Below are 27,933 nucleotides of genomic sequence, written 5' to 3' on the forward strand. Positions count from 1 at the left end.
CCACTGACATCTCATCCTCTTACCTCGCTTATACTGGCTATTAGAAAGTTTAATTAATGAGTGATTGAAGTGCTTTGTATAGTGTTCCATGAACTTATGGAGAGCTGCATGTAGCCCGAAAGCACTTTTATTCAATCCTCTGGAATGATAAATCAAGAACTTAAGAATGCTGGTAAAATTAATTTACAAGAAATCAAATAAAAGCTGATAACTCTTTTCCTACAAGCACTCCAACAGCCCTTGCATTATAGAAACACGTGTTATCTCCTCTATTTTCCTTCCTAAAAGCCTAAGCATTTTACATAATCTTTTTGGATAAGCAATAACAGGAAACACAGTCTTTAAATTTCTTTGCATATTTCATGTCAATTCCTACCATGCCCATTATGTTGGATTCTAATATTCACACACAATTCTGCAGATAAGACTCAGTAAATAAAACTACAAAAGCTAATGATGACATGGAAGCATGGCAAGTTAGAATATAGTCCATACAATGAGACTTGATGCCATGAAGAAATGTATTCTCCACATAATTTAGACTGAATGAGTAAAGCATCCAATCCAAAATACAAAAATGCCTAATGCTAATATGTAGATTCCACAGTCACATATTTCAAAGACGCATTTCAGTGGAGGTAATTACTTTCATATCTAGTGAAAAGACACAGGGAAGATAAAACCGCAAGTTAAGGCTGGAGTCTAGGTGAACCTGCTTCTGCAGGGGGGTTGGACTAGATAATCTCTAAAGGCCCCTTCCAACCCCTACCATTCTATTATTCTGTAATGCAACTTATGATAAAACTCTTCAAACAAAACAGAATTGTTGAAAAGTTTCCATGAGTTAAAACAGTAACAAATATTGAAATGTAAAAAACCCATATTTTTTTAAAAACCTACATCAGAGCAGGATTTATCTTCAAAGATTCCTTTCTTGGTTCTGCAGCATGTCCTCTAGATTCCTTGCTCCTTTAAGAAAGTACATCAATTTATAGGCTGCAGGTAATTAGACTGATATAAAACTTATGCTGTCAGCACTAGATCATAATGGACTCTCAGTGCAAGCCAGGTAACTGCTGTAGAATGGAGTAATTCTCCTTTCCAGCTGTGATGAATACTTTGATGCAGTCCTTTCCCTCACAATATATAAACATTACACAGGGACTCCTTGTCAAACAGCAGTTAAGGGACATTGGATTAGGATTCTGCCCTGGATGTGGAAATGACACGATATTTCAAGAGAACATTTCCCAGGACGTTTGAAAGAAAAAAGTCATCCAGTCTTCATGACAGTACAAAGCCAAGTGTGCATTAATGGAAGCAATATTTTGTTTACAGTGTAGGAAGCCCTTCCACACAATTTACAAACTGCTTATTTGCATTTAATTATATAGAAATCTTGCACTTAACAAATAAGATCCTTCAAAAATTTCAAGCATTTGATAAAGCAGCACACAAAGTAGAATTATTTTGGCCAACTTCACCTCTGGTGTAGCTGTTAAAGAGTTAGTTGGACACATTCAGCTTCAGATACAAAAAGACTTACCAAAGGGCAACTGTTCAACAAAAATGAAGTTACAGAGTAAAGGGAGCATAGACACTTACCTGCTTTATGTACTGAAGTTACAATAAGACTAATACTCTTAAGACCAACTCCTTCTTCTCTGACAAAACTCATCTAAACGTGTTTTATCTTTTTGCATTTGAGCCTTAGAGAACAGGGTATGTGCTCAAATTCTGTGTAGTGAGGAAGCCCAATAGTGCACAAGTACACATTCACCTCAGAATGAAATGTGCCCTCCCGGGCAGAATGTAAATACAAGTCTCTTGAAGATCCGATTTCGGTGAATCAACAGGCCATTTGACATTTCCTGATTCTTACTTTTTTTGTTAATGATACAAAAAATAAGTACACACAGCTTCACCAAATCGCAGCTATTAGAGATGCTTACTGTAGAACTGGTATGACCTAAAGAAAAAAGTGATTGATTTTCTGCAGCTACCAAAACTGAATAGTGATGTAGTAGTACAACTGTATTATAGCCTTCCTGTAATCTACTAGAATATATGAATTCTCTTTAACATTTCACTGTATTCATTTACAAATGGCACTAAATAAACATATACAGAATATAGGGTCCAGGTTCCCATGTTACTTTGAGAGCATTCCCCTCCCCCAAGATGCTACATTCAACAACCTGATCAGTCTGAACCACTTGTAATTTGCATTCACAGGACTATTTAATCTCAATTCTGATATCATACTGGACACCTCAGGAAAGGCACACTATGAACAGAAAAACTATTCCTGTAGATATCTTGATAAAAGAGCAGACTACACAGTAGACTGGCAGGTACATAATTTAAACAGTTTTATTTACCACTTCAGAGAGCAGCATTTTATCAACTATTATCAGCTTCTGTTTTCACACTTGTCTAGCAAAACACTGCAGTTTTATTTCTAAATTATTACAATAAAAAGAAATCTAAATGTACTGTGAAACTTGTTTCAGAAAAAAACCCCAAACAACATTGGTTTTAGAGTCTTTTTAAGACGATTTTCTGTATGACAAAGCTAAACTTTTGGAGAGATGCTTGAAACTATATTGCCACCTGCTGTCTCAAACAAAACTCAGGAGACAGGTCTGGCTGGCTATATTATTTAAAATTCTGCAAGTATTCTATTAACTTGGAAAGCCCATTGTGAAGCAGGGAATTAAACACACATTTTAAAACTGTGAAGAAGGATTTAGTGCCCACTCTCTCTTTCTTTGGCTTGGCCATGACTGGTCCAGAAAAAAACCCAAACAACATGAGTAAAAGTAACAGAAATTACCAGTGAAGTCATGCCCTGCTCATCATAAAACAGCATTCTCTTGTGGCTCTTATCACACTCTGACCAGATACATAAAGCTGGAATGAAATCAGGCAAGAGATGCATGGAAGTGAAGAGATGCTTATTACAGAGAGAGAGAGATTGTGAATACTACAGGCTGACAGAGAAGAAGAAACTGCTTCAGCTTTCAGTACCTCTTCTAGCAAAGAGGTGACTGTCTACAGGAAACTAGGATTTAGCCTCGCTATGGTAAGGCTGTATTTAAATTTTGGGAGATGCAAGATGGTGAAAGAAAGAGAGTAAAGATTTTTTTCCAACACTTTGGTTGTTTTGAGGGAACTAAACAGAACATGACTTAATTGGTATATAAACACTGTTAAATTAATTACAAGAGATTATGTAAACAAACTGAGATGTAAAAGAAAAAAAAGATGCACACTGAAAGGTTAGACATATGTCCAGGGAAAAAAAAAGCCCAAAGCACTAGTACTCCATTAAATAAACAGACAAAGAGAAGCTGCATTAATGAAAAGGGTGTAGCTTAGAGCAGTATTTCTGGGTCCAGGTTACTAATAAAAGAAAACTAAAAACCTGCTGTGTGGATAACTACAAAAATTGCTGTTCTTGGATAACAGAAGAGATACACAGTGCCTGTTTGAAATGTTTTCTTCCAAATTAAACAGGCAATATCCTTCCTGGTGTACACAAACCAAATTTCAGTGTCGTGGGAAAGCATTGTTCATCAGACTTTGATATGCATGTATTGCTTCATTTTGTTTCACTTTAATCAGATTTTCATTCCTGGACTTAATGATGATCCTACAATATATCAGCAAGACAAATTAATGCTCAGAGGTTGTTCTTGACAACATCCCAGGGAGACTCGGAGACACTGACACAAGGCAGCCAAAAATGACAAGTTATAAATGACATATCTTGTATGTTCTGTGCTTCACAGGACATCAGTGTAGTGCATTACTGACAAAAACTCCACATTTTCTTTTCCTCTCATGTCCTAGTACTTAAATTAAAGTTTCAAATAAACTTAAAAAAATCAATTAAAGCTAGCTGGTGTATCCATCAATAAATTCCAGATGAACAGCTGTGAAGCAATATTTAGGAAAAAAAAGCATAATGTGGTCTGACTTACATGCTAATTCTATATCAATATTATATAATACATATGTTTTATACAAAGCAGTTCAAATAAGTCAGTGAATTCTGTGTACACCTTAAAACTCAGGTTCATTGTATGTTTCTCTACCATTGTTTATTTGTTTCCTTTGGAGCCTCCAAAGAGCAAAACTTCTATTACCATCAGCCCGACTAGGCACTACAGGATCCATCCCATACATATGGTACCCTTAGCCACACAAAATTAACTACATCTAGAAGCAACACCATTCAAGACAAGTCTTATGGTCTTAATGTCTTTTGCAGTGAAGGATTTCTGTAAGCATTTGGCTTTAAGCATAATTTTAAATGCCATCCTGAATAGTAAAATATCTAACGGGTCTCTGAAGCATTTCTGGAATCCAAGCACACTCCTGAACACAGCCAAAAGCTCCTCACACCTGTCGAAGATTTTTTTTCCTAAAAGTGAGGCAAAATGTAAATTAACGTCATTTGCATGTTTGCATGGCCTGTTATCCAAGCAGCTATACCTACAAACCAACAGACTGCGGACAGTGCTTAACAGCTCCTAAAACGCTTCTCAAGAACATCAGGGCTGCACCATGATCCCCTCTCCCCCCGCCCCCAGTTCACGAGCAGCGTTTGGGAAGCCACCAAATCCCGCGGCGATCGCCACGGGCCGGACCACCAAGTTCAAGAGGACTGCCACGCTGAAACCAGTTCTGTAGCCAGAAGCAAAGCGAACGCCACAGATTCCACGGAACAGAGCTGCCCGTTAAAGATGACACAAGGGCACAAAACGCCCTACGAGTCGGCCCTCGAGGCTTGGCTGCCGGCGTCTGCCCAGCTACCGCTCCCGCCCGACCACCCGCACTGCTACTGGCACGGCCCGGCTCGGCCCGCCCAGGTCCTTCCTTCATCGGCTCCTTCCCCCTTCCCGTCTCTCGTCTCTAGACAAGGCTCCGAGGCCGCCGCTGCCCAGACGCGCGGCTGAAGCCCCTCGGCAGGTCGGGCACAGAGCCCGCCTGCCGCAGACAGCCATTTCTTCCCCCATCTTCGGCCACACGCCCCTGTTCCCGACCTTGTTCGCTTTGTCAAACTACACCAGAGAAAAGAAAACGCGCGAGAGAAGCAGCAGCTGTCACAGAAACAGCTGGTTCGGAGACGGAGCCCAGCCTTCCCTTCCTCCCTCGCTGTAGCATCTTCTCTCCCGCCCCGCTCCACCGCTGCCCCCGGCCCGTCTCTCCTTCCCCCGCTCCGCAGCCGCTGGAACGCCGGGGATAATCCCCGGACGTTGCTTAGCGCTGCCGGCGAGGCCGCTGGCGGGGACGGCAACGCGACGTGCGCGCAGCCTCCCGGCCGCGGGACTTTATCCCCCACAAGGCCTCGCTGCGGCAGCCCCGCAGTGTGCGCGGAGCCCATTGGCGCAGCCGCGGCGCGGCGCAGAGCCTATGGCCGCCCGCAGCCCGCCTGCCCGCGGCCGCGCACGCAGGATGCTGCTGGGGCGCAGCTGCTCCCCGCGCCTCGCCCCGCAGCAGCCGGGCACAGCCGTGAATCTGGGGTAAGCAGGCGGCGGAGGAAGGGACACGCTGGACTGGCATGAAGAGTCCCTCCCTTGCCCGAGAAGGGACGGCCCCTGCCGCTTACGGCCCGGGGACCAGCCCGGCCTTTCGGTGCGTAGCGGGCCGGTGCCGCGGCTCTGCGGGGAATCCCGCGGCCCGCTGGCCGTTAGGTGCTTAGTGCCTCCCCGCCGAGGCACTGGCAGCAGGAGCCATCTGCGCGATAAAGCCGAGGGACCGAGATCCCTCTCCTGGGAGGATCTCGGGAAGGGGTCCGGAGGGCGGGGTAGGGGGATGAGCTATTCCAAACACCGCGTTTCAGCCGTGCGAGAGGAGCGCTTGTACCATCCCCCAGGGCGAGACAGGCAACAGTTTTGGGATTCTGTGATTCCGACCCAGCCGGCCGCGTTGCCACAAGCCCCAGAGGTTGTCAAGGAGCGGGGGAAGGGCGCCCGGGTGCCGCTGCCGCTGCCCCGTTCCGCGGGTCCTGCCCGACACGGCGGCGGCAGCAGAGAACAGGGGCCGGGCACACAGCCGCCTCTGCTCTTCGACGGCTCTGCGTACAGTTTCAGGCACTGCTGTGCTGCCGTGTTAGTTAGAAAGATAGGATGCGTGCCTGACCGGTGTTAGGGGTTTTCAAAGTGTTACTTTGAATATTAATCTTCATAGTATATTTTCTCTCATTAATGCATAGAAGGAATAAAAGCATTTGGGTCACAGTCACACACTGCCAACTTTTATTCTTTTGTTTAAACCCTTTTAATAACACTTGTTCCCCTTTGAACTGTACTGCATGGAAGAACAATTAAAGCCTGTTTTCAGAACACAGTCTCTCTTTGTGACCACTGCTGGCACGCAGGGAGACCTGTTCAGCATTTTTTGTAGCACACAGTTGATACTGTTGTATTATTAAATAATTTAAATAAATATAATTATTAAATTGAAGTAGGTGTATTGGTACCTATAACAACACAGAGCAGCACCTTCAGCAGGAAGATTTACTTTATAACAAGCAATACCAGGTTTTCCAGTATCAATAATAAAAATGCACCCTCCTTAGAGACCTGTTGATTTCTTTGTATTAAGTTACTTCTATAAAGGTAGAAAGCTTGGGGTTTGAAGGACCAGCTGGACCAATAACAAACACAGTGTTAGAATTAATGTAATTGCACTTGTTATTAACATAAAAACCCTACCATCATCAGATAATTCAATATTTCACATTCTCTTCTCCCTTTCTTTAATTTTGCAGTGATGGACTGAAGCTTGAAACTGAAGTGCTGAATGGAAAACCTAGACTAATTTTGGCTTCCTCTGGTATGTTTTTATTAATTTATCCCAAGTAATCTTTAAACCTCCTTGAAAATAAACCTAAGAGCCACGCATCATGAAGCACAGCTTTATTACAGTATTTTTGGGGTAGGAGGAATATTTATGCATTGTTATTTACAAGTCTTCTTACTTACCAGCTTGACACTGAAGAGTAGATTAATCATGAGCTTCTGAATAGTCTGTCTACTGGTGAGCAGCTGGCAAATAGTCTTGACTGTTTACGCCTTGTCTCTCCATTCATTAAAAAAAAGTACTATTATATATTGACTGGTGTAACTTTATAGCACCCTACTTGTCAAGAAAAAAGAGGCGTAATGACTCTGCTTAATTTACACAGAATTACATGCCTGTAGCAGGTTTCTGACTTTAAGGCAGCTTTAGTATTTGGCAGCTGATGTTTATCATTTTCAATAGGCTTTTTTTTTTTTTTTTAGGCCAGATCTCAGTATTACCATCTGAGAGATCTTTCCACTATGTGTTCACAATTAAGTGTTAATAAATTCTGGGTTTGTGATTTCTCAGATGTATGTTTCTATACAACGACTTTCCCCATTGTTCTGCATAGCAGTCAGGATACAGAAACTCTCTTTCATGCTTTCTAAATTATCTTTCATTTACCAGACAGCTGTCTAATGAGGCATTACGGAGTATTTTGAGCACGTAAGGTATACCATTTTACTGGAAACAAAACCTTGCAGCTACCTCTGAAACAGCTATATTACAGCTTTCAATTTTTACAACCACAGTCAGCATCATTGACTGTCTAGGGAGAGAGCATGTACATTCCAGAGTGCTCCAAGGTAAAGCATTACCTTTGAACTAGCCTTGAACAAGGAGTCTTCTCCAAGAACTAACACGTTTAGACAGTTGATATAAATAGCACTGCCTTGAATTGAGCTGTGTAAATAATTGCATCAAATTGTATTGCTTCTGAATTCCATTTTTCTGCACTGTCAAATACTGCTTACAGTCTTAGGAGCTAAAGCAGGATTACTCTGTTGCAGCTTACGCTGCTACTTGAGATAGTTGTTGAGTTGTTTTTCAGGAGGGAGTTGTTATTAAATACTTCTCTCATATGTTTGTGTTTGTTTCCCAACAGCTAAATCAAAGCCTGCAATGAAGGTAAGTGGAAAAAATACATTTTTGGTTATAGCACACAAATTAACTAGTTAATGTTAACACAGAAATTTGAGAACATTTTGAACTGTCTAAATACTTGCAATCTACGATGTCTGTGCAAGACAAATATGTACTTATGGATCCCTTCCAACTCGAGATTTCTGTGATCTCTCAGGTTCATAATAGGTCCTAAAAAGGATTAAAAGTTCCATGACTACTTTTACCTTTGCAAAATGCTTTACTGCACTTTGCCAAGAAGTTATAGCAGCACAGGGAATCAGCTAAACCAGAATTTTCAGAACTTTCAAGGTTGAAATAACACTGGCTGTATGGTGGAAGCGTGTACCTGTTTGAAGCCAGGCATCAGAAACACAAAACCAACTCAGAATTCATGTTGAGTAAATCTTTTAAATTTTATCCTACATATTTTCGATACTGTCATTTTTAAATATTCAAATTTAGGTGCTGTATTCTCTTTAATGTCCTCATGAAGATTCATTAGTTTATACCAAGTTAGTTTCTGTTGATGTAACAGAGAAGAAAAATTACACTTATTTTACTTATTGCTTTGCTCTTGTGTTCATTGGTTGTCCATGCAATTTTATTTCCTTATTTAACATATGGTAAAATCTTACTGCTTTTACAGATGGATAATAAAGCCAGAGGCCCTAAACAGGCGTTGAGAATAAAGCATACTGGGCACATTCTGAGGTCAACACCAAATGCTTGTATCAAGCAGGAAAACGTAACAAAACCAAGGAGTGAATCAAGCTTATCAACAACAAAAGGTGAAAAACTGCAAGTTACTAAACACTCCTCACAGGAAGCTGTGAATAAAGATCACTCTTTGACTTTCCAAAGAGGTAGCACAATCAAATATCTTGATTCAGACAACGTTGTTAAAAAAAGTAAACAGAAACCTCAGAGCCCTTGTGTATCAGCTGAAGACCTAAGAAGTTTCGTGTGTTTAACACAAGACCAGCTTCAACGGATTTTGATGACTGTAAAAGAAGGAACTACAAGCACCTCTGAGACTCATGAAAAGCAAGAAGAAACAGGTAAGATACAGTTATTTGAGTAAGTTAGTTTCATGGAAGCAGAGCAAACTCGGAAATCTTAAGAGTTCATAATTTATTTGCAGGCTGCAGAGATGTTACTTCATGTTTAATGGTCTGCTCTTATGGATGTGAAATTGCCTGTTACTGTTAGGAATCAGGCATTTGGTAATTTTAACAGTAAAAACTAAAGATTACTTGACAGTGTTCCAGTACTTTGAAGAGCAAAACAAGAAGCCATTCTGTCAATATTTCATGCAAAAAAGGAACCATTTTACATTGGGAAAAAAATCCCATAAGTGCACTGTAACGTTGCCATTAGGAATGTGAAGCAAAAAAAGTAAATCCAATACTCCAAAGAGATAAGCCCTTCTGCTTTTGTGAAGAGTTCAGGTCTTGGTATAAGTCTCAAGAGCAGTGGTGCTCTTTTCCTCTGGCCCAAAAATGCACGTGTCCTTTTGCCTAACTGTAATATTACTATTGAATATCTGCTCAGAAGGAGAAAAACGATTACTTATCTTCCTGTTTTACATCCTTACTCCTGTTTGTGGACCTAAGGAGCTGGTCAGCTCTTTGCCACAAGAATAAGACATGCTACAGTTGAGTCCCAAAGTCCAAGCTCTTAACCAAGAATGAGTGTTTGCTCAAAGTCTAGCATTCTAAAAATAACCTGTGAAGATGTAACTTACATGCCTTAACCACACAAGCAGGGCTCAAGACAGTTGTGTTAAATAGTGGGGAATTTGCAAGTTTCTAGTGTTCTCCTCAATGCTGAAGAAAGTTTATTGGTCATATGTATATTTTTATATATTTTTATGTATATTCTACCCCAGCTGCTACTGAGGCATCAGAGGAAAACGTACCATTGCTGCAAAAAGGTTGTGAAGTTTCATCTGTTCCAGATGAAGCTCACTCTGATTCAAGCAGGAAACAAGAAGCATACCCACAGCCAGGACAGAAAGTTGTGTATGTAGATTTGTGCTATTGTCTACAAAAACTGTATCTTCAATAAAGATTCATATTGTGCTTCTTCATCACAGTAAGAATCTTTATAAAATTAACAGATTAACTTTGAATTACTTTTTAGGTAATTTTTTTTCCCATCCTTTTCTCTAGAAAGGACTCGTGGAAACCTGCTGACTTGTTTAGTACCTTGGGTGAAAGAGAAGGGGAGAAAGCCTTGTCGGAATTTAGAAAGACCCAATGGAAGAAGGAATTAGGTACTGAGAATACACAGAATGTATTTTTGATCAATTTCTCACACTCAAGATGCCAAGAAACTTTGTGTTCCTAATGCTCTTTTAAATTTACTTACATCTGTGCAGTTGCTACAGTTTGGAAGGTACAGTTTTATTAGTCTCCAACACAAGATTCTTTGCATAAAATTCTGAAATTCAGGATTATCTATAAATTCTTGCAAAAATGGTTCTTAACCAAATACATATTATCATAAATATTCAAATATTCAATTATGCTTCATATTTTAGGTGTTACTTACCACCAGTTTTTACACATTCTGCCAGTGGTTGATAAGCCATTACCATTAACAAATTCATTTGGTTTTTGGATGGGAAAAGTGTCACCCTAATCTACTGAATGTATCAAATTGCAATTTGACCTTGAAGCAGTTTGCAGTCCTGCCCCATCACCAACCAAGGGGATCTCTGTAGAAAAATTAAAATGTTTAATGCAGTAGTGAATTCTGTATGAAAAATTAAGTTTTTTATTAATCACATGCAGGAGGCCTGTGTTCTGTTTTCAGCTTGGGTGTAGACTAGTTTCAGGGTTTGATTCTCCATTGTCAGCAGCCTCCAAGTCTACCTCCAGTGGTTTAATAGTATTACAGTAGTCCAAGACTGGTACAATAAAACAGAGAGAATTTATATACTTACCTATTTGTTAGTTTTCTCTCTTTCCCTGGGACATTGTTAACCCTTCAGTGTTTTGTGATCTCAGAGAAATTGCCCCATTACCTCTTCATCTCTGGGCAGAGACTCATCTGCTGTCCCCTCAAGAGCAAAGTTATGTTTCGACTGGTCAGACAATGGTGACTTACTCTTGTAATACATTTTACAATCAAAATTACAGGGTAGGCATGCATTGCTGCTGTTATAAATACAAAACAAAAACTGTGACATGTCTGTATTAGGAACTCTTTTTTTTTTTTTTTTCCCAAGATGAACAGGTAGCACTGAAGAAGAAACTGAAAGAATCTTTGGAGGCAGAGGTGGGTTATTTCTGGCCAAAACCTGGCAATAATAGAACCCATAAAGAGAAAGTGGAAGGAGCTAACCCAGATAAGGTAAGGCTATCAGTAAACAGCAAAGAGATGCCACTTTCCACAGCACTGCTCTAGTTCAAATTCTCGTTCATGTGAGATTTTCCATACAAATCCAGCAGACTCCAGTCTTGGCAGTCACTTTAAGCTCTTTCACAGCATGAATTGCTCCAACTCCCTGTTTCATACTTACCCGTTGCTCCAATTTGTAGGTTCATAGATTAAGATCTTTGTAGCATAAACAACCCATTCCTGTCCCTCCATGTTGATACCTAACCAAAAAGTAGAAATCTCTTCTAGTTCTGCTTTGAGGAATAGTCTCAAAAGTAATTCCTGGTTATATAATGATTTATATTGTTCACAAGCTCTCACATGTATTTGAGTGTAAGTTGATTTTTCTCTAACCTGCCTTTTCAAAAGTCAGATGAAAATGTTGTGTCAGATTAATATATTAGGCTCAGATGAGACTTCTCCAGGGAAACTGATTGCTGTTAAAGAAAAGTTAGGTTTGTACCTATCAGTTATTGCAACAAAAGCAAATGGCTTTTTCTGGTGGCATACTCAGCATTCCTTGAAAAGTTCCTACTCTGCCCCATCAGAATTTGTTTGAAGCTACATAATAAATACTTGATATGACATGCTTAGTTACAAGCTTTGGCTGAGTTTTTAATGAATAGTAGCTTCCAGAAGTATAATTTACTTGTTTCTTATATGTTAAAGTCTATTTAGTTCAAACAAAACATGAGCTAAATAAATCAAGTCTTAAAAGTGGTCACTTTCTTTGCAGACAATGTGTCCAGCTAACTCAGTTATTACCACTGAGAAAAACTGTGTCTGTACAACTGCTTTGACCACAGAGGCTAATAGAGTTCCATTGAATGTTTCAAGTGCCCCATCTGCACAGTCTTCTGATTTTGGACCTTCTGACTTACCAGCTGTCAGTTGCACAGCATTTGGTTTTGGGGTAAGACTTTAAATTGAATGCACGGTTTTTTACTTATTTATTGACAACAGATGTATATATCCAGTAGTTCTTTTAAAACAGAAGAAATTAGTAGACCTTTTTCCTCTAAAGAATTGTTTCTGAATGAATGTTTGTCCAAATATTGATGATTTAAAGACTGAGCATTTTCAAGGCTGATGTGAGGAACAGTACTAGAGGTGTGAGATCAAGTTAATTAGCTTTGAAGTATCTTTTAAAGAAATAGAAAAGAGGGAGCTTAGCAGAAAGAGAAGACTTTTTAAGAAAAATAGAACTTCTGGAGAGAGTCCAGCACAGGGCCACCAAGATGATCAGGGGACTGGAACATCTTTCATATGGGGAAAGGCTGCGGGAACTGGGGCTGTTTAGTCTGGAGAAGAGGAGACTGAGGGGAGATCTTATTCACATTTACAAATATCTCACTGGTGGGTGTCAGGAGGTTGGGACATCCCTTTTTTCTATAGTAGCTAGCAACAGGAGAAGGGGTGATGGGATGAAGCTGGAACACAAAAAGTTCCACTTAAATATAAGAAATAACTATTCTACTGTGAGGGTGAGGAAGCCCTGGCACAGGCTGCCCAGACGGGTTGTGGAGGCTCCTTTCTTGGAGGTGAAGACCTGCCTGGACATGTTCCTATGTGACCTGATCTATGAACCTGCTTCTGCAGGGGTGTTGGACTAGATGATCTCTAAAGGTCCCTTCCAACCCCTACCATCCTATGAGAAGGTTCAAGAAGTAAGTTTTGAGTTATTGCTAGTAGGCACTGATTGAACAGAAGTTTTTATCAGATAGCATTGAATCTTCTTAGTGCCACTGGAGTTTGTTAAATAGTATAGGTACCCAGAAAAGCAGAAACAGAAGATGGGATCTAAAATTTACTTGAGACGGATTATTACCAATTAGATCATAATGCTGAATCTACTTGAACAGAGACTGAGCAGTAAACCATAGAAGGAAGGGAGGGATTTTTATTCTATATATATTCAAATAAGGGGGTTTTTTTGGAGTAAGAGGCTGATGGTTCAAGTTGGAGTAATATTCAAGATTGGATAATTAAGCATCTTTCTAACAACTGAAAGCAGAGCAGTCAGTTGCTACAGCTCCAAACCTACCTTCACTTTTTTGTGCAAGACAGCAGGCCAGTAAGCCTAGCAACTGGAGGCAAAGCTTTCTCCTACGTCTTTATGATGTGACTTGGCAAGGTACCGATTTTTTTTGTACAAGAGAGAGACAAGCATTTATCTTATTTCAGGAGGCTGTGCCACAGGAGCAACATTTTAGTGCTTTGAAGCATGAGCAGCAAAAGAAGTGGCTTGAAGAGCTGGACAAACAGAAGGAAGAAGCTAAGCTACGAAAAATGGAAGAAAAACTTCATTTCTCCAAGGTATCTGTGGTTTAGAAGGACTTTTTGGACCAAGAAAAAAATGTCTCTATATTTTTGTTCTAGAAATAATAGGTAAGACCTAATGAAGTGGTGACTAAGGTATATCTGCAGCATGTCCAGGTTTTCACCAGAAGTCTGGACACTCTACTTGAACATTCAGCCAGTAGCTGTTCCACTGTTACAGTGGCAGAGAACAGACTGCCATGTACCTGGTGTGATGCGTTAAGAGTCTAGAGATTAAGACAGTGATATTGCTATAGTTTTTTTTTTTCCCTTTCCCATCATTGTGTAAAAGCACTAGGGTTTGGGAAGTGTTGCAACTGGCTGGACACTTTGCAAACTGAAATTCTCTGTAGACTACAGAAGGCGATGAGAAAAGAGAAGGTGAGTTACAGAGAACTGCAGCGTGTCAGTGGTGTTCAAATGCTGTTTCTATAAACATTATTTCAATATTTATTTAATGTACTTTTACTAAAGAAAATAGCCTTACCTTTTTGACCTTTTGGTTTTTGCAGGCTGTTTAATGTAGCTCTCACGCTGGATCTAGAAGGAAACTCTGTTCAATATAATTGCTTTGCAGGTAGAATACCTGAAGATACTTTTAATACCGTAACTATCGGCCAATTTGATCAATATATCTTTTACCCTTAGAGGCTCTTCATATAGAAGCTGATTTCTTTCCTTTACGTGTTACTATTTCTACCGGTAATAGTTTTAAGGTCAGTGGAGTACTCTGCATTCTTACACAGCCCAATACTGACACACTCTTCCAAAGACTCTTTGTCTTTTGAAGAAACATGCAGTGAGATTGTACTGTTGCTAGCACCTAGATTTCAAAATCACTATAAACACCTTTAACCCCAGGAGTATATCTTTCACCATGCATGAGATGCTTTATATTACTGGTGAAGAAGAATTTTAGTTACAAAAACTTAATTGCTGTAAATGTTTATAGGCTTTGGCCCTCTAGATTAAAAGGCTACAGTTTTTACTGTCAACTGAAGCATTTACAGCAATTACATAGTTCTCAGAAATTCTTCATTTTTTAAGACTAGAAGAGGGCTTTCCTGCCCACCCTCCAAAATACTCCCTTGTTGCCAAGATCAGTTACATACCTACACACAAGTTTCTTTTATTTCCTGGTTGCTGAAGGCATCAAATTTCCTGTGTAAATTGAGCTTTGTAACCATGAAGGGAACACAGTTGTGAAAAGTTCCTTCATTAACTGCCTTGGTTTTTAATTGGATAGATGGACTGTGGGAGGTGATTGCAGTCATCAGTGAATAACCCTACTGTAATCTCACAGCCTCTTTTTGAAAGAAATTAATGTGCATTGAATGTAGTTTACTTCAACATCTTCAGGTTTCATGTTATACTCTCAGTCCTTCTGCACATTGTACCCATAAACCTGAAGAAGAGTAAAGCAGATCTTTCAGCTACTCTGATCTGCTTCTACAGCACAGAGTACTGAAAGGGAAAAAAACTCAGGGAACAGGAAGAATATTAATTTGGAGTCTCATTATTTGGACTATGATTTTTTTTTCCCCTCTTTTAAAATAGCCATGACTCTTTTCTGACACAAATATTTGTTCAAGGAAATCACCCCCAGAAAGTTTATTACATTAGATTGTTATGTTAGGGGTTTTTTCCTGGCAGAATACAAGTTTTGAGGCACCTACCCCAGTCTCTCCAGGGTAACAGTTCTTTTACTCGTAAAATAAAACTTTCTCAGTACCTAGAGCAAAAATGAAGGCCCTTTATGTACAAATCTTTTATTAGTGATATATTGGAATGTTGCAATTGCCAATACTGAGCCGAAAAGACAAGCCTGGGTGGTACAGAAGAGAGACTTAAACCCAGTATGTCACCTTTACAAAAGTTTTAGGTACTTTGCTAGGATAGCAGTAGTGGCTGCTGTCTGTGGAAGAGATTTTGAAAGAAGACTTATTTTGTAATAGGCCTGAATCTATCTAACTTACTTCTTTTTCTTCTTTTCTTTTCCTATTTTTGGTGGTTTTTTCTGAAAATACAGTAACAATTTGTTTTTACTGACCAAGTGTATGGATTAGCAGTATAATTTTGTATCTGACTTGTATTTTAAGCAATAAAGACACTTGTTTTCCCATTCAGGGAATTAACTACTGTCTGTATTGTAGTTCCATAACAAAGCTTTTTAAGTGTTCCTGTTTTACAAGATGTATGTTGTCTGTTTTGTGAACCATACTTTATAGGAAGTGTAATTGAGCATCTTTCTGTTTCTTTTGTTGCTTCATATTTATTTAGGCTGAAGAGCATGACAGATGGGCAATGCATTTTGATTCTTTAAAGAACCATCTTAGTGCTAATACACAACACCCCTTAAATGGAATGTACAAAAAGCAGCCTGAAAGTCTTTGCCTGTCACCTGACCCTAAGGAGCTGACGGCTTTTATTCACCCTTTTTCACCTGCAGCTTTAGGCAACCTCATGCCCTTAAAAGTAGAAAATGCAGAAAAAGCTGCTAAAAGCAGTGCTTTGGAACACAGTCAGAAAGTCAGGTGAGTGAGCATTGCAAGGATAATCATCTTCCCAGCCAGCACATTTCTGATCCCTCCTCAGACATTAATACATAAATTACTAAGATTCTTTCAACTGATCTTTGGATCTTGTTCATTTGACTTTTGCCTTTTTTTCAGAAATATCTGTTGTTTCACTTTTGAAAGGCATAAGTTAATAAAAAAATATTAACTCATTCATTATTAACTCATTAATAAAACTGACTGCAAATAACTTGTTCCGCAGTAAAATTAATTTCATAATGATGCATTAATACAATGGAATAACCTCTGTATGAAAATATTACTTGAAATCTAATTGATTCTAATTAAGAAGGGCTTTAGGATTATTTTTTAATGATTAAAAAACATTTACTGTTTCTTTGTTCATAGTTTCCTCCGTTCAATGACAGCTCTCCTGGACCCTGCACAGATTGAAGAGAGAGACAGGCGGCGGCAGAAACAGTTAGAACATCAGGTAGAGTTTTGTTTTAAAGTATAAGACTATTTTAAAAAGAAAGAATGAAAGTTAGTGTTGTCGTTTGAATAAAGCATGAGATTTAGTACCAGAATCCTGTGAAGCGCTTTTGTGCATCACATTATATGGTTACAGTTGTTTAACAGTATTTTATTCAGTTGGTCTCCAGAGTTTTCTTTTAACATTTGTACAGAGATGACCGCATTTCTGTAACTGAACTCTTGCCTCAAAAAATATACAATGCAGTCTGTAGAGCTCTAGTAGGTTTGTCAGTCTCCACCGTCATCAGGAGGACTGATATTTACAGATACTCACTCTATGAGTTTTTATATTTTTATCTGCTTTACTGTAATTTACATTATTTCTGCGGCACTGAAACTGAATGCAGATCTGCCTGATGATGTCTCTAGCACAGCCTAAAGGAGTCTTACTATAAACTGTAATGAGTCTTTTGTGGTCCAACTGTTACTCTGCTAGACCAAAATACTAGCTTACAGTATGTAAGGTAACAACCAGGCCACCATGGTTTTTTGGTGGTTTTTGGTTTTGAAAACATAAAAAGCTCATCCTGTTTGTCTCTGAGGAATTTCAAACTGCTTTTTGGGGTTAGTGGTTTATTAAAAAAAAAAAAACAACAAACAAAAAAGAGCAAGAAAGAAAATTCAAACCAAAAAGCCTCCACAAAAAGGCAGGCAGCTACCTGTCTTGTGGTCCTGGGAGAAATTAAAAGAAACAAAAGTGTTTGAAATAAACCGTCCTGAAAGGTTTTTTTTTAATTTCATCTAATCCAGTTCTTATGCACACATATGGAAGTATATGGAAAAACAGCTTATACTACCTTAATATTTTATCTTTCATTTTCCTCTTTTTCTGATATTACTAGAAAGCAATAATGGCTCAGGTAGAAGAAAAACGGAAGAAGAAACAACTGGAAGAGGAGCAGAGAAAGTGGGAGGAACAAGAGGAAGAACAACGCTTAGCACGAGAAAAAGAACAAATGCAGAAACAGTTTGAAGAAGATATGCTGAAACAAAAACAAAAGGAGGTAGGGGTTTGTATTTTCTTTAGTGCTGATAGTCTATAGTGATACTGGGGGTTGAGGAAAATTGTTTTCGTTCTTCACCTTCAAAATTGTCACCTCATCATTTTGAAAATGAAAACTGAAATTTAGATATTTGAAAACAAAATGTTTCCTCAATTAATAAACTTATAACACCATGCAAGTTCAAGGCAGGTTTGTTGTTTTGGATAACAAAAGGCCTTTTCAGGAGGAGAAACGGGAAGAATTGGCAAATTTTATAATTATACAAGCTGTTAATGGCACCCGCTCAACTAGTTTTGGTTTTTAAAAACAATCTTTACCCAAAATAAGAATATCTTTAGACCTTCAGGATTCTACGGGGATCAAATCAGCCTATTAATGTTATTCTAAAGACAAATGATCACTTATATTTACTTTTTTTTTTAAAGGAACTCGTGACTCTTAAAACCAATGAGCTCTACCAGACAATGCAGAAGGCTCAGGAATTAGCACAGAGATTGAAACAAGAACAGCGTATTCGAGACTTGGCTCAGAAGGGACATGATATTTCAAAACTTCAGAAGAATCTTGGTGGTGGCAAGTACAAGTCTCTTCCTATTCAGTTGGCTTATTCCTTTGCTGTTTTCAAGCCGTTCATCAGTTTGGTTTGGTTTTCTCTGTTTGCATTTGGATCAGAAATTGCTCCTTTGCTTCACAAACCAAATTCCAGTTCAGCTCATTTACCTTCCAAATACCAGTGGTAACTAACACAGAAAATATTGTATTTTAGTAAGCTTCAAATACTATATTATGGATACTATACTATATTAGGAAGAAAGACTACCAGAAATATATAGGGAATATTGAGTGAATTCTCCAGTGAAAAAGAGTATTAGGGTGTGAACCATAGTTCTCGGGTCTGCTTTGAGTTCTAAACCACATTAGTCTGATAACTTGACAGCATGATTTAGGTGGAACATACATTACTAAAGTGAACAATTTTACTTCTTTCTAGGTGATAAAGAATTTAAAAACTGTAATGCTGGCATTTCACACCAAAGTCATAATTTTCCTGATGACAGTAAGAGTCACATTGATCAGCAGACTTCTCCTCGGAAGGACACTGCTGTGCAGACAGGTATGCTGCCCTTAAATGTAACTACTCTGATGTACTTCAAGAAAGCTAACAGAAGAGCATATTTGTGAAACTGAGTTCTAGCACTGTCGTTCCAAATGGGATACAACTAGAAATACTTGGACAGACACAGGAATGTTGGTCCTGTAATAACAGTCTGTCACTACATTCTTCTAAATAAATGATACATCTCTATAGTTGTTACTTAGCAGTTACAGATGCAAATGACAGTCTTGAAGTAATACCATGACTTGAAGTCATGATCACAAGCCCTGCAGGACTAAATTTATTAAGGCAGTTAAGCATGACTTCAGTGGGAATGTTCACAGGTTTATGTAACGTAGCTTGACATTGAGCAGGGCTGGGCTCCTAATGAATCCTTGAAAATCTGGTCAGAAACACTGCCAACAATTCTGGAATTAGAAAACTAAAACTCACTGTAAAATGAAGGCTTACATTTAAATGCTCAGAAAAGTTCTCAACAATTCTTGGCTAAATACCCAAACAAGATTGTGGGTCCATCCAGGTAGAGTACTTTCCATTTTTTATCTGGATTTTGTATCACATCATTAAAAAACAGCTCAAACTTAGCCTGGATTTATTAATGTTATAGATGAGCTGTGAATGAACAGGTTCAGTGCAAACTTTAAGTCACTTTATGCCTTGTGTTTAGAAATTTATTAGCTTATCATTTGTGAACTAAAACCTTTATTTCTATATCCTAGAATCTTAAGCAACAATATTTTTCTTTTGATAGTACTGGTAGAAATTTATCTGTAAATTTGGAGAGTTTATAAATTGATTAATGTTTCTGTGTGTGCCCCTATTATGGTTTAACCCCAGCTGGCAACTCAGCAGCAAGCAGCTGTTTGCTCACTGCCCCCGACCCAGTGGGATGGGGAGGAGAATTGGAAACAAAACCCCAGAACTCACGGGTTGAGATAAGAACAGTGTAATAACTAAAATCAAACAACAACAATTAATTAATATAATAATGAAAAGGAATGGAACAGAGAGAGAAACAGAACCCAAGGAAATAATGCCCAAGGCAATTGCTCACCATTTGCTGACCAATGCCTGAGCAGTGACCTGCCTCCACCCTGTCTGCCAGCTATCCCCAGCTTCTCTGCTGGGCCTGATGTTCTATGGTACGGAATGGCCCTGTGGCCAGGTCAGGTCAGCTCTCCTGGCCATGCTTCCTCCCAGCTTCTTGTGCACGTCCTTGCTGGCAGAGCAAGGAAACCGAGAAGTCCTTCACTTAGAAAAACATCAGTGTGTTATTCTCATGCTAAATCCAAAACACGGCGCTGTACCAGGTACTAGGAAGCAAATGAGCTCTATGGCAGCTGAAGCTAGGACAGCCTCTTAGTAAAGAAAGAAGCCGGACTGTTAGTAATTTTAAAAATGAACCAAATATTTCTCTTGGAAGATGAGGATTGGAAAAGTAGGTTATTCCCAGTAGAGCTGTGAATATGACCAAACCATCAGCATACTGAAAAGCTAAACACAAGCTGTGTTTTGGTTTTTGCCTTCTGGTTCCATGACAGAAATAGAATTCTACATTTTAAAAGATTTTCATTTAATTTTACATAAATGTTGCCTTACACTGAGGTTACTTCATTCTCCAGTATTGACCAAACTCAGTAAGAAGGGGTGAAAAAACCCAAGTTTGCTTCTGCTGGTCCTGTCTTCCATATAAAAAATAACAGAAAACATAAAACTGTAACAACCAATTTGATAATAAAATCGGTAATGGCAGATAGATATGCATACAGAAGTCAAACAAGTAATTTGAATAGCTTAGACTTGGAGTTAAAAGATTTGTTTTTCATTGCAGATAACTTGAATACTTCAGCATACAGTGAGCTAGCTGAGGAAAGACGTGTGTGTTGCATATCACCTGATATTTCCATAGAATACAAAGAATCTCCCAACAGCAAAAAATACCAGAAGGAAAATCAGTGTATAGGTAAAACAAAAAATCCAGGAAAAGAGACTGGTGGCATTTCCAGTGATCTATATGAACAATATGCAAGAAAAGAAAGACAAATGAAATCTTCCGAAAAATACAGCAAAAGACCTGACTGGAACATAAACAAGCCTGGGAAAAGATACATTCCAGCATCAGAAAGATACCCTAAACAGCTACAAAAGCAAAGGGAAGAAAACAAAGTAAGACGACAAATGGAGCTTCTTCAGTTGGTAGAAAGAAATACCCCTGGGCATCTCTGCTCAAAAAGAGGTGGTTATGCAGATGAGTCTCCTTCACCGCAGGAAGAAATGAAGAACAAGGGACACAGAGTCAGAAGGGTAACTATCTGGTCTTCAGCAGCCATGATGAGGGGTTTTTAACACTTTCACAGGACTTGGCCTGGATGAGAATTCAATTACACAATTCAAGTACTGAGAATTTTCCTGTTACTGTCCGTTATCTAAAAACTAGTATTCCAGCATTATTTGTTCCTCGTGATCACACAAATACATTCCGATTTTTGGTGACTTAGCTTTTACTGCTATTTCAGTATTCTGAAGTGTTGATGCTCTTACTGGTTCATTATGTAAATGGGGAGCTTGATTGAAATCAGTGTGCAGGGCACAATGACTTCACCGACTTGCTCCTTTTTGTTCAATCATTATGTTGTGGTGATGGTTGAGGTTCAAGAAAGCAGGTTTTATTTCTGCAAAGAATGTGGATTACTGAGGATGTACTCAGTACAAACTTGTCTTGCAAAATGAAAGCTTGCAATACAAAAACCATGAACTCTTTATTTTACTTTTCACTTGTCTGTTTTTTTCCTAGGAAGAACAATTACATAAGAATCATTTAACTGAAGAAAGGTAGGTCAATGCTGTGCATTAATGAAATGTACAAATACATTTGTAGTGACATATACTTGCTTTTCTTTTCTGATTTTTTTTTTCCTAAAGAACTGAGATGAATCTAGTTGTCTGCTCTTAAAAATACACGAGAACAGACAAACTGCAAGTATAAATGTGTCTCTGGCCAGCTGGGATCAGGGCAACATGCTGAAACATCAAACCCACTCAGGTTTGCTGAAGGGGGAGCGCTGCCATGAGCAAATGGAAACTCCCAATTTATTATGAAGAATTACAGCATCTTAGTTCTGTTTTTACATTCTGCTGACCTTCAGATTTTGCCTGTTTTCCACTCACGTGCAGCTCCTTCTCATGCTCATAACAGGGCATTCCATAACACTGCCTCATTTGCCCCCAGTCAGTCTCAAAATCTGAAGGTCAGTTTACATTTTTTTGCTAATTAGCCATTCCTTATTCCCAAATGAAATGCAGAGCAGATCAGCAAAAGTCCAGTCCTCTGAGGATTCTTTGTCTCTACTATTTGAGATAATTACTTAAGTATTGTTTGGGTTATTTTTTACTGAAATTGTTTCATCCAGGTCTGAATCGCCACCTGTTCCAGCAGTTAAGAACAGATTACACCAAGTACAACAAAAACAGCTACATGCTTCCAATTTCCTGGTGTGTAACAGCAATGGTAGAAGACAGAAAAATATCAAGGAAGATACAGAGCAGAGGAGCTCTCCTCCTCCCACGGCAGAGGCTGGAAGACCTCCCTCTTCACAATTTATTCCTTATGTTCGTACAAATGAAGTGTATTGTCTTGATCCAGATGCACCAGTGACTCGACCTTCAACACATGACCCACAGTATCCACAGTTTAATGGTACTGGAACATATTGTGAACTGATTGATGTAGAAGAGAAGAAATGTTACAGTGCTTTAGTTCAAAGTGCTACAATGTATTCAATTTGGTGTTTGTTTTCACTGAATTTTGCAGTAACCCTGTGTCACGGTGCTCTACAGAAAGCCTATGGAACCAAATGGTACTCTGTATTAAAAACACACAAAAAGCTAAAACATAACCAAAAAAAGCAACAAAATGTCTTATTCTTTTATCTGTCTCCTTTGTCTGTTTACCTTTAATGAAGTACAAGTGCACTTCTCTGGTATTACTGTATATAGATTTGGGTTAAGGAATATAAATGTTGTTTTTTACCTGATTTTCACAAGCTGTGAAAATCTACTGCTTCAAAATTAAACCAAGATAGAGAAAGATTATTGTTAACTGATTTAATATACATTTGCTTTTAGATTCTTATCAAATGCCACGACAGATTTTTAGCTCTGATCACATTAGAGATCCTCTCCTAAATCCTGATGGAGTTAAAATCAGAGAGAGACAACAAGCAATTCTCAAAGGATTGTCAAAATTACGCCAGGTAAGCAAAAAGTTACTGGATAAACATGTATGTATGTAGATACACTAGAGTCTAACTATTACATAGAAAAATGAATTAAAGACTGCTGCTTATAACTATCATATACAATTAAGTTTTGGGCCCTGTACTCTACTTTTGTTCCCTCCTACTAATTTTGCTTTTCATGCATTACCTCCACCTTTGGGCTGTCCTTAAAGAAAGACGTAGTCCTTATGTGAGCTAAGAAACAGTGGAGTACCCGAGAAAAAACAGATTAAAGAAGCACAAAAGATTATAGCTGGTAACTGTCAAGTTACATATTTCCCAGATTGCAGTCAGAATATCAGGGAAAATACTGTCAGGCATCTAGTTAATAAAACAGGAGTGAATTTGATACTCCACCTGTTGGCAACACAGGGTGGCCCACAGCAGATTCAAACTGCAGGTCTGGACAATCACATGAACTCTTTCCTCTTATGCTTCCAACTGGACTGAGAGCAGACTGAAAAACAAAACCAACACATTTACTTTTAGGTTTGCATTTTGTTCCTGAAAAACACTAAACTTAACTGTGTATCACTATCGTCCCTTCTTTTTGAATGGCTTCATACTAAAAGTACTTTATTGCTCACAGCACTAGTTTTTTCTCTTTGCCTTGACAGAAGAAATTCTTAAATGATGAAAATAAGAAGAAGAAAATCTAACAGAATTAAGTACAACAAAACCACCAGTGATTAACACTCTTAATTACCTGCTTTGCTTTAGAAAGACAGTAGTTCTGCTATGCATTTGCCATGTTTCAGTAGTAGCTAAATTCCTTGTGCAACACAAGCATCTCCCCATGTTGTTAAGTCTTCCTCATGCTCATGAGCATTTTGGTTCAGCAGCTACAGCTGTGAAGGACTTTGTGTTCAGGCTTCTTTTGTCAGTGGTGGTTTGGTTATGAGTGAAGCCAGCTTCAAAGCACAATTTGATCCTTGTCCTTGCTGAGGTGAATAAAAGCCAGGTATATTTAAAAAGCCTGCTGTGATGGTAGCCGTGTTGGCAAACGCAAGAGACGGGAGCTTAGCGACATTTTTGGTGCCTATATTCAGGTCTTAACAGTGGCTAAAAACTAACATAAAACTTAGTCTGTAGATGGACTGTGGTTCTAGAACAGAGTTAACTTAAAACATGAAGAGTTCTTTTTTAAAATACCCTACCAGCTGCAGACTGGACGTTACTGGTGGAACTGAGGTCAGTCTTCTGTACTGCTACAGCTGACACTTGGTTTCATCAGGTATTTCACTGAGAAAGAAAGAGTAATGCAATAGTTTCTATGAAATGTAAGTTGGACAGAGCAGAATTTACTCTTCTATTTCAGAAGATAATCCAGTTTGTTTTTTCAATGTTTATATATACATGCACATACATCTTGGATTGATAATTTCAGAATATATATATATACACTTTCACAACATATTTGGCCATTCATTAGCCTCTGAAACACAAACCCAGCTAGAGAGAAAGAGGCAGGCTGGTTCAGTCATGGTTCCCTCTCTGCTGAATGTGTTACATTGTACTGCTTTTTTTGAAGTAGTGTATTTAAAAAGCATTCAGCCTTCACCAGTAAATTGCTTTAAAATACGAAATAGTGACACTTCATTAGTCCAGGCTGCACAGCAAAGACAGAACATTCACTTTTGTATTGTGCTTATTTTAGGGCCTCCTGCAGAAGCAGAGGGAGTTGGAGACAGTGCTGATTCCCACCTTAGCTCAAGAAGAGAACTTTATTTCACTATTTTGAGGTGCAGCTGAAGGTTCTGAAAACATAAATGCACAGCACTTCGCTCCTGTAGCTAATGATGAACTGTGTGTCTCTTTTAATGGAAGAATTAAATTATGTGAATTTTGATAGATTACAGGGTCATGAAGATACATTAAACTAATGATGGTGTGTCTGGTTAGAATGGTCTTCATGCTACCTAAAGACATGTGTCCTTTTAATATAAACCACAGCATAAAAATGTTACATGGGCTTTTGTAGAACTCAGTGTATGTGTTTTGATAAATAAAAAGACTAAGATGTATTCTCACTGTTGATATTTTTAACTACAGGAAACTGCTTTTACAGATCTATTCAGGCAGGTTTTAGGCTTAAACAATGTATATGAACTCAGGTAATCCCAGATTTTGAAAGCACAGATGTGCCAACTATAAACTTCTTTCTCCGGCCCCTGCCCAACAGCCATGGCAGCGCTTACCCTGCCAGGGGGCTGGGACTAGGGCAGAAAAACTCACTGTAAGGAAGTTTATATGAAAACATCTGAACAGATCAGGACTCAGGGTGTACTTCAGATTAATTTGCATCATCTTCAAAAGACAGGATAAGCAGGAGCAGAACTATTTCTCTTCCAGGTGTCTGCAAGAGATACACAACCTGCATTCATGTGAGTTGTTCTGTGACATGTGATAAATGCCACAGAAGGTCTACCCTGAGACTCCCTCCTGCAGGAAGGACTGTGGCTGTATCCTGAAGGCTTCCTACAGCTGTGGCCCAGAGAGGGCAGGTGCATGTGTTGGTTGCTCTGCCTGCAGGCTGAGGCTGCATGGGGCAGAGCAGTTCTTTGCAGAACCCACTGGGTTTTATTGATACACGAAAGGGTGCGTTCAAAAAAGACTTGAGTTGTTTGGGAGGAGGGGGCAGGATAACAGCTGCTACACTAGCCTAGTACCAGTTTGTTCTTAATTCAAACAAATCCAATAGTTGTTAAAAAAAGGACATCCAGCTTTAGGGCAAAGGAGGGAAGTTGTGTTGGTTTGGTTTTTTAAAAGCTCTCAGTATTTATCCCAAGTGATGGTGAGAGTTTAGTCATCTACTTAAACCACACATCCTTCAGAAAAGCACTAAAAAGTCTAATTACACTCAGGAAGAAACCCTCCAAATGTATGGCTTTGGACAACCTGAAGAACATTAAACATGAGTCAATAGTATTAGTATGTGCAAAGCCAGCAATGGACTCGCAGAGACAGGCTGGAGCTTCAACAGCTACTTCCTCTCAGCTGCTGCTTTCACTGGGCAAAAGTAAATAGTTTACAACTGAGCAGAAGTAAAGTTGAAAAGATAAACAGGTAAAACCCTGTACTTAGGATAATGTGAGTTTAAAAGGAAAAAAAAAACCCAAAACACAAACATGAGTAATCATTGTGCTCAGGTAGGGAGGAGGTTGGAGGTCTCTCCAGCAGCCCTGTTCTCCTCCTCACTGATAAGGGTAAGGTAGGAAGGGGAGGGTCATGCTCATGGTCAGCCACAAAGATCAGTGCTGCTCCTGAAGTCACCTTTGGGAACGCTGCTCCTGTTCTTGGAAAACAACACAAAAACCACAGACAATGCGATGTGTTAGCAAGTTCCTTGTGCATTAACAATTTATTTAATTTTTGTAATGGAACTGCACCATTGGTTACTCTAATTGAGGTATTTAGCCAAAATCCAGTATATAGTCATTAAAATAACTACACTGCCTTATAGCTATGTAAAAACATTGGTACAAAATTTGTCAAATGTCAAATAAATACTTAAGTTTGATATTTTATGTAAAGAAAAGTGATTTGGATACTCTTACAGTTAAAAAAAAGCTCGCTGTTTCACATATTTTAGGCAAACATTCAGTTTTACATTAAAACAGACCTCAAACTGAAGCCCAGGTACAGATCAAATACAAATGTAGAAACTTAAAAGTGCCAACAAACAAGATAATTCAAGTACAATAAATGTTAAAAAATATATATATTTATTTAACTTTTCAGATGCTTCCAACAGGTACAGGCCATCGGGATTTAAATATGACAAGAAAACATTTGAGATAAAGGACAAGAAATGTTTTGTTCCAGAGTAAAATAGAAATTGTTAATCCACCATTTTAGAAACAGAAAAGTCCACAGCAACTTATAAAAAGAGATGTAGGAGTTTATTTTTGTTTTGAAGATGGCCTGGAAGAATCACAATTTACATCCAAACCATGAGGCAAGGACGACTTCTCTGTATCCATGCTCTGACTGTATGCAGATAGAAAATAATTGCCTCCTTCCTGGTTTTGACTTGCAGAAGAAATGGGGTATGTGGTTCCCAGAAAAGTCTGGTGAGTGAGTACTTTAAAGTGACTGAATTGATGGGACATGTTTAATTGTCTGCTATAAACCTGGAAGTTATTGAAAGGAGCTGGTTCACCTGAATTGGGTTTTTCTCCTTCAGCAGAGCATGTTGTAGAACCTGAAGTAACTGGTGGAATTTCTTCCAAGTCCATTTTGGAAGTCTTTTCCATCGAGCCAGGCTGTGCCTCAGGAGGTAACTCTGTGCCTGGTAAGCAGCGCGCTTTCACATCTGCTCCCTGTGAGCCCTTGGCCTCTGTCTGCAAAGCTTCCACATGAGCATCATACTTAGAGGCATCATTGCAGACTTCTATTTGTGATGTTTCATCCCCTGAATCGAGAGACATGTCCTCCTCATCCTTTTCATCCTTTTCTACAAGAACTACATTAAGAAAAAGAGAAAGTCCTATTCTATTGAAATACAAACCTTTGTTAGGAAAGCTGTACACTACTCAGAGAGTGTTATGCGTCAGGTCTGCAAGTCCAATATCAGCTAAGTCTTGGTCTTCTGCCACACGTGTTCACTTACTCAACATACACACTTAACCCTCTGTGTGAGTGTCCAGTTATTCCGCTGCTAAAAGCTTCTGTGCATTGTGTTCATGTTTAGTGTTGGGAAATCCCAACTCCCAGCTCCAAAGGGGTTAATGTCAAAACAGCATCTAAAGTTATACAGTAAGTGAGTATTTGATCAGACAATTCAAGGAGAACAATTACTG

At 38.9% G+C, this 27,933-nt stretch overlaps 2 protein-coding genes across 10 annotated transcripts in view; one reads left to right on the forward strand and one right to left on the reverse strand.

Moving 5' to 3' along the window:
• The first annotated feature begins 5,424 nt into the window (after positions 1-5,424).
• Positions 5,425-27,765, forward strand: CCDC66 (coiled-coil domain containing 66). Of its 5 annotated transcripts, XR_009819795.1 has the most exons (20): positions 5,447-5,643; positions 6,782-6,846; positions 7,961-7,983; positions 8,627-9,038; positions 9,869-10,001; positions 10,152-10,255; positions 11,213-11,337; positions 12,101-12,277; positions 13,549-13,680; positions 15,964-16,217; positions 16,608-16,692; positions 17,576-17,737; positions 18,163-18,310; positions 18,729-18,851; positions 20,686-21,158; positions 21,649-21,686; positions 22,265-22,551; positions 22,980-23,107; positions 25,484-25,729; positions 26,873-27,765. XR_009819795.1 is itself a non-coding variant. In XM_062008506.1 (19 exons), the coding sequence occupies exons 1-19, from the start codon at positions 5,570-5,572 to the stop codon at positions 26,930-26,932; spliced, it is 3,003 nt and encodes a 1,000-aa protein (XP_061864490.1). In that variant the 5' UTR covers positions 5,447-5,569; the 3' UTR covers positions 26,933-27,765. The 5 variants fall into 5 exon arrangements, 4 of the variants coding, with proteins under 4 accessions (XP_061864488.1, XP_061864487.1, XP_061864490.1 ...); XM_062008506.1 differs by lacking the exon at positions 25,484-25,729; XM_062008505.1 differs by lacking the exons at positions 25,484-25,729; positions 26,873-27,765 and adding an exon at positions 24,789-25,155.
• TASOR (transcription activation suppressor) overlaps positions 27,012-27,933 on the reverse strand; it is a 30,674-nt gene continuing 29,752 nt past the window's right edge. For 4 of the 5 annotated variants that reach the window (XM_062008498.1, XM_062008500.1, XM_062008501.1 and 1 more), the window contains one exon: positions 27,012-27,596. In XM_062008498.1, the coding sequence (XP_061864482.1) occupies positions 27,034-27,596 (563 nt within the window). In that variant the 3' untranslated portion in view covers positions 27,012-27,033. Of the gene's footprint in view, positions 27,877-27,933 lie in introns of all 5 variants that reach the window. The other variant, XM_062008502.1, reaches the window with a different exon arrangement.

Source organism: Colius striatus, chromosome 15 (genome assembly GCF_028858725.1).
Source record: "Colius striatus isolate bColStr4 chromosome 15, bColStr4.1.hap1, whole genome shotgun sequence".
Lineage (NCBI taxonomy): Eukaryota > Metazoa > Chordata > Aves > Coliiformes > Coliidae > Colius > Colius striatus.

What these genes read in the sequence shown, in the direction of transcription:
- CCDC66 (XM_062008503.1), top strand. Translation starts at nt 5,570, where the DNA reads ATGAAGAGTCCCTCCCTTGCCCGAGAAGGGACGGCCCCTGCCGCTTAC. An exon ending in TGAAAAGCAAGAAGAAACAG is followed by an intron (nt 9,039 to 9,868) that starts GTAAGATACAGT and finishes ATTCTACCCCAG; the next exon opens with CTGCTACTGAGGCATCAGAG. An exon ending in GAACACAGTCAGAAAGTCAG is followed by an intron (nt 16,218 to 16,607) that starts GTGAGTGAGCAT and finishes CTTTGTTCATAG; the next exon opens with TTTCCTCCGTTCAATGACAG.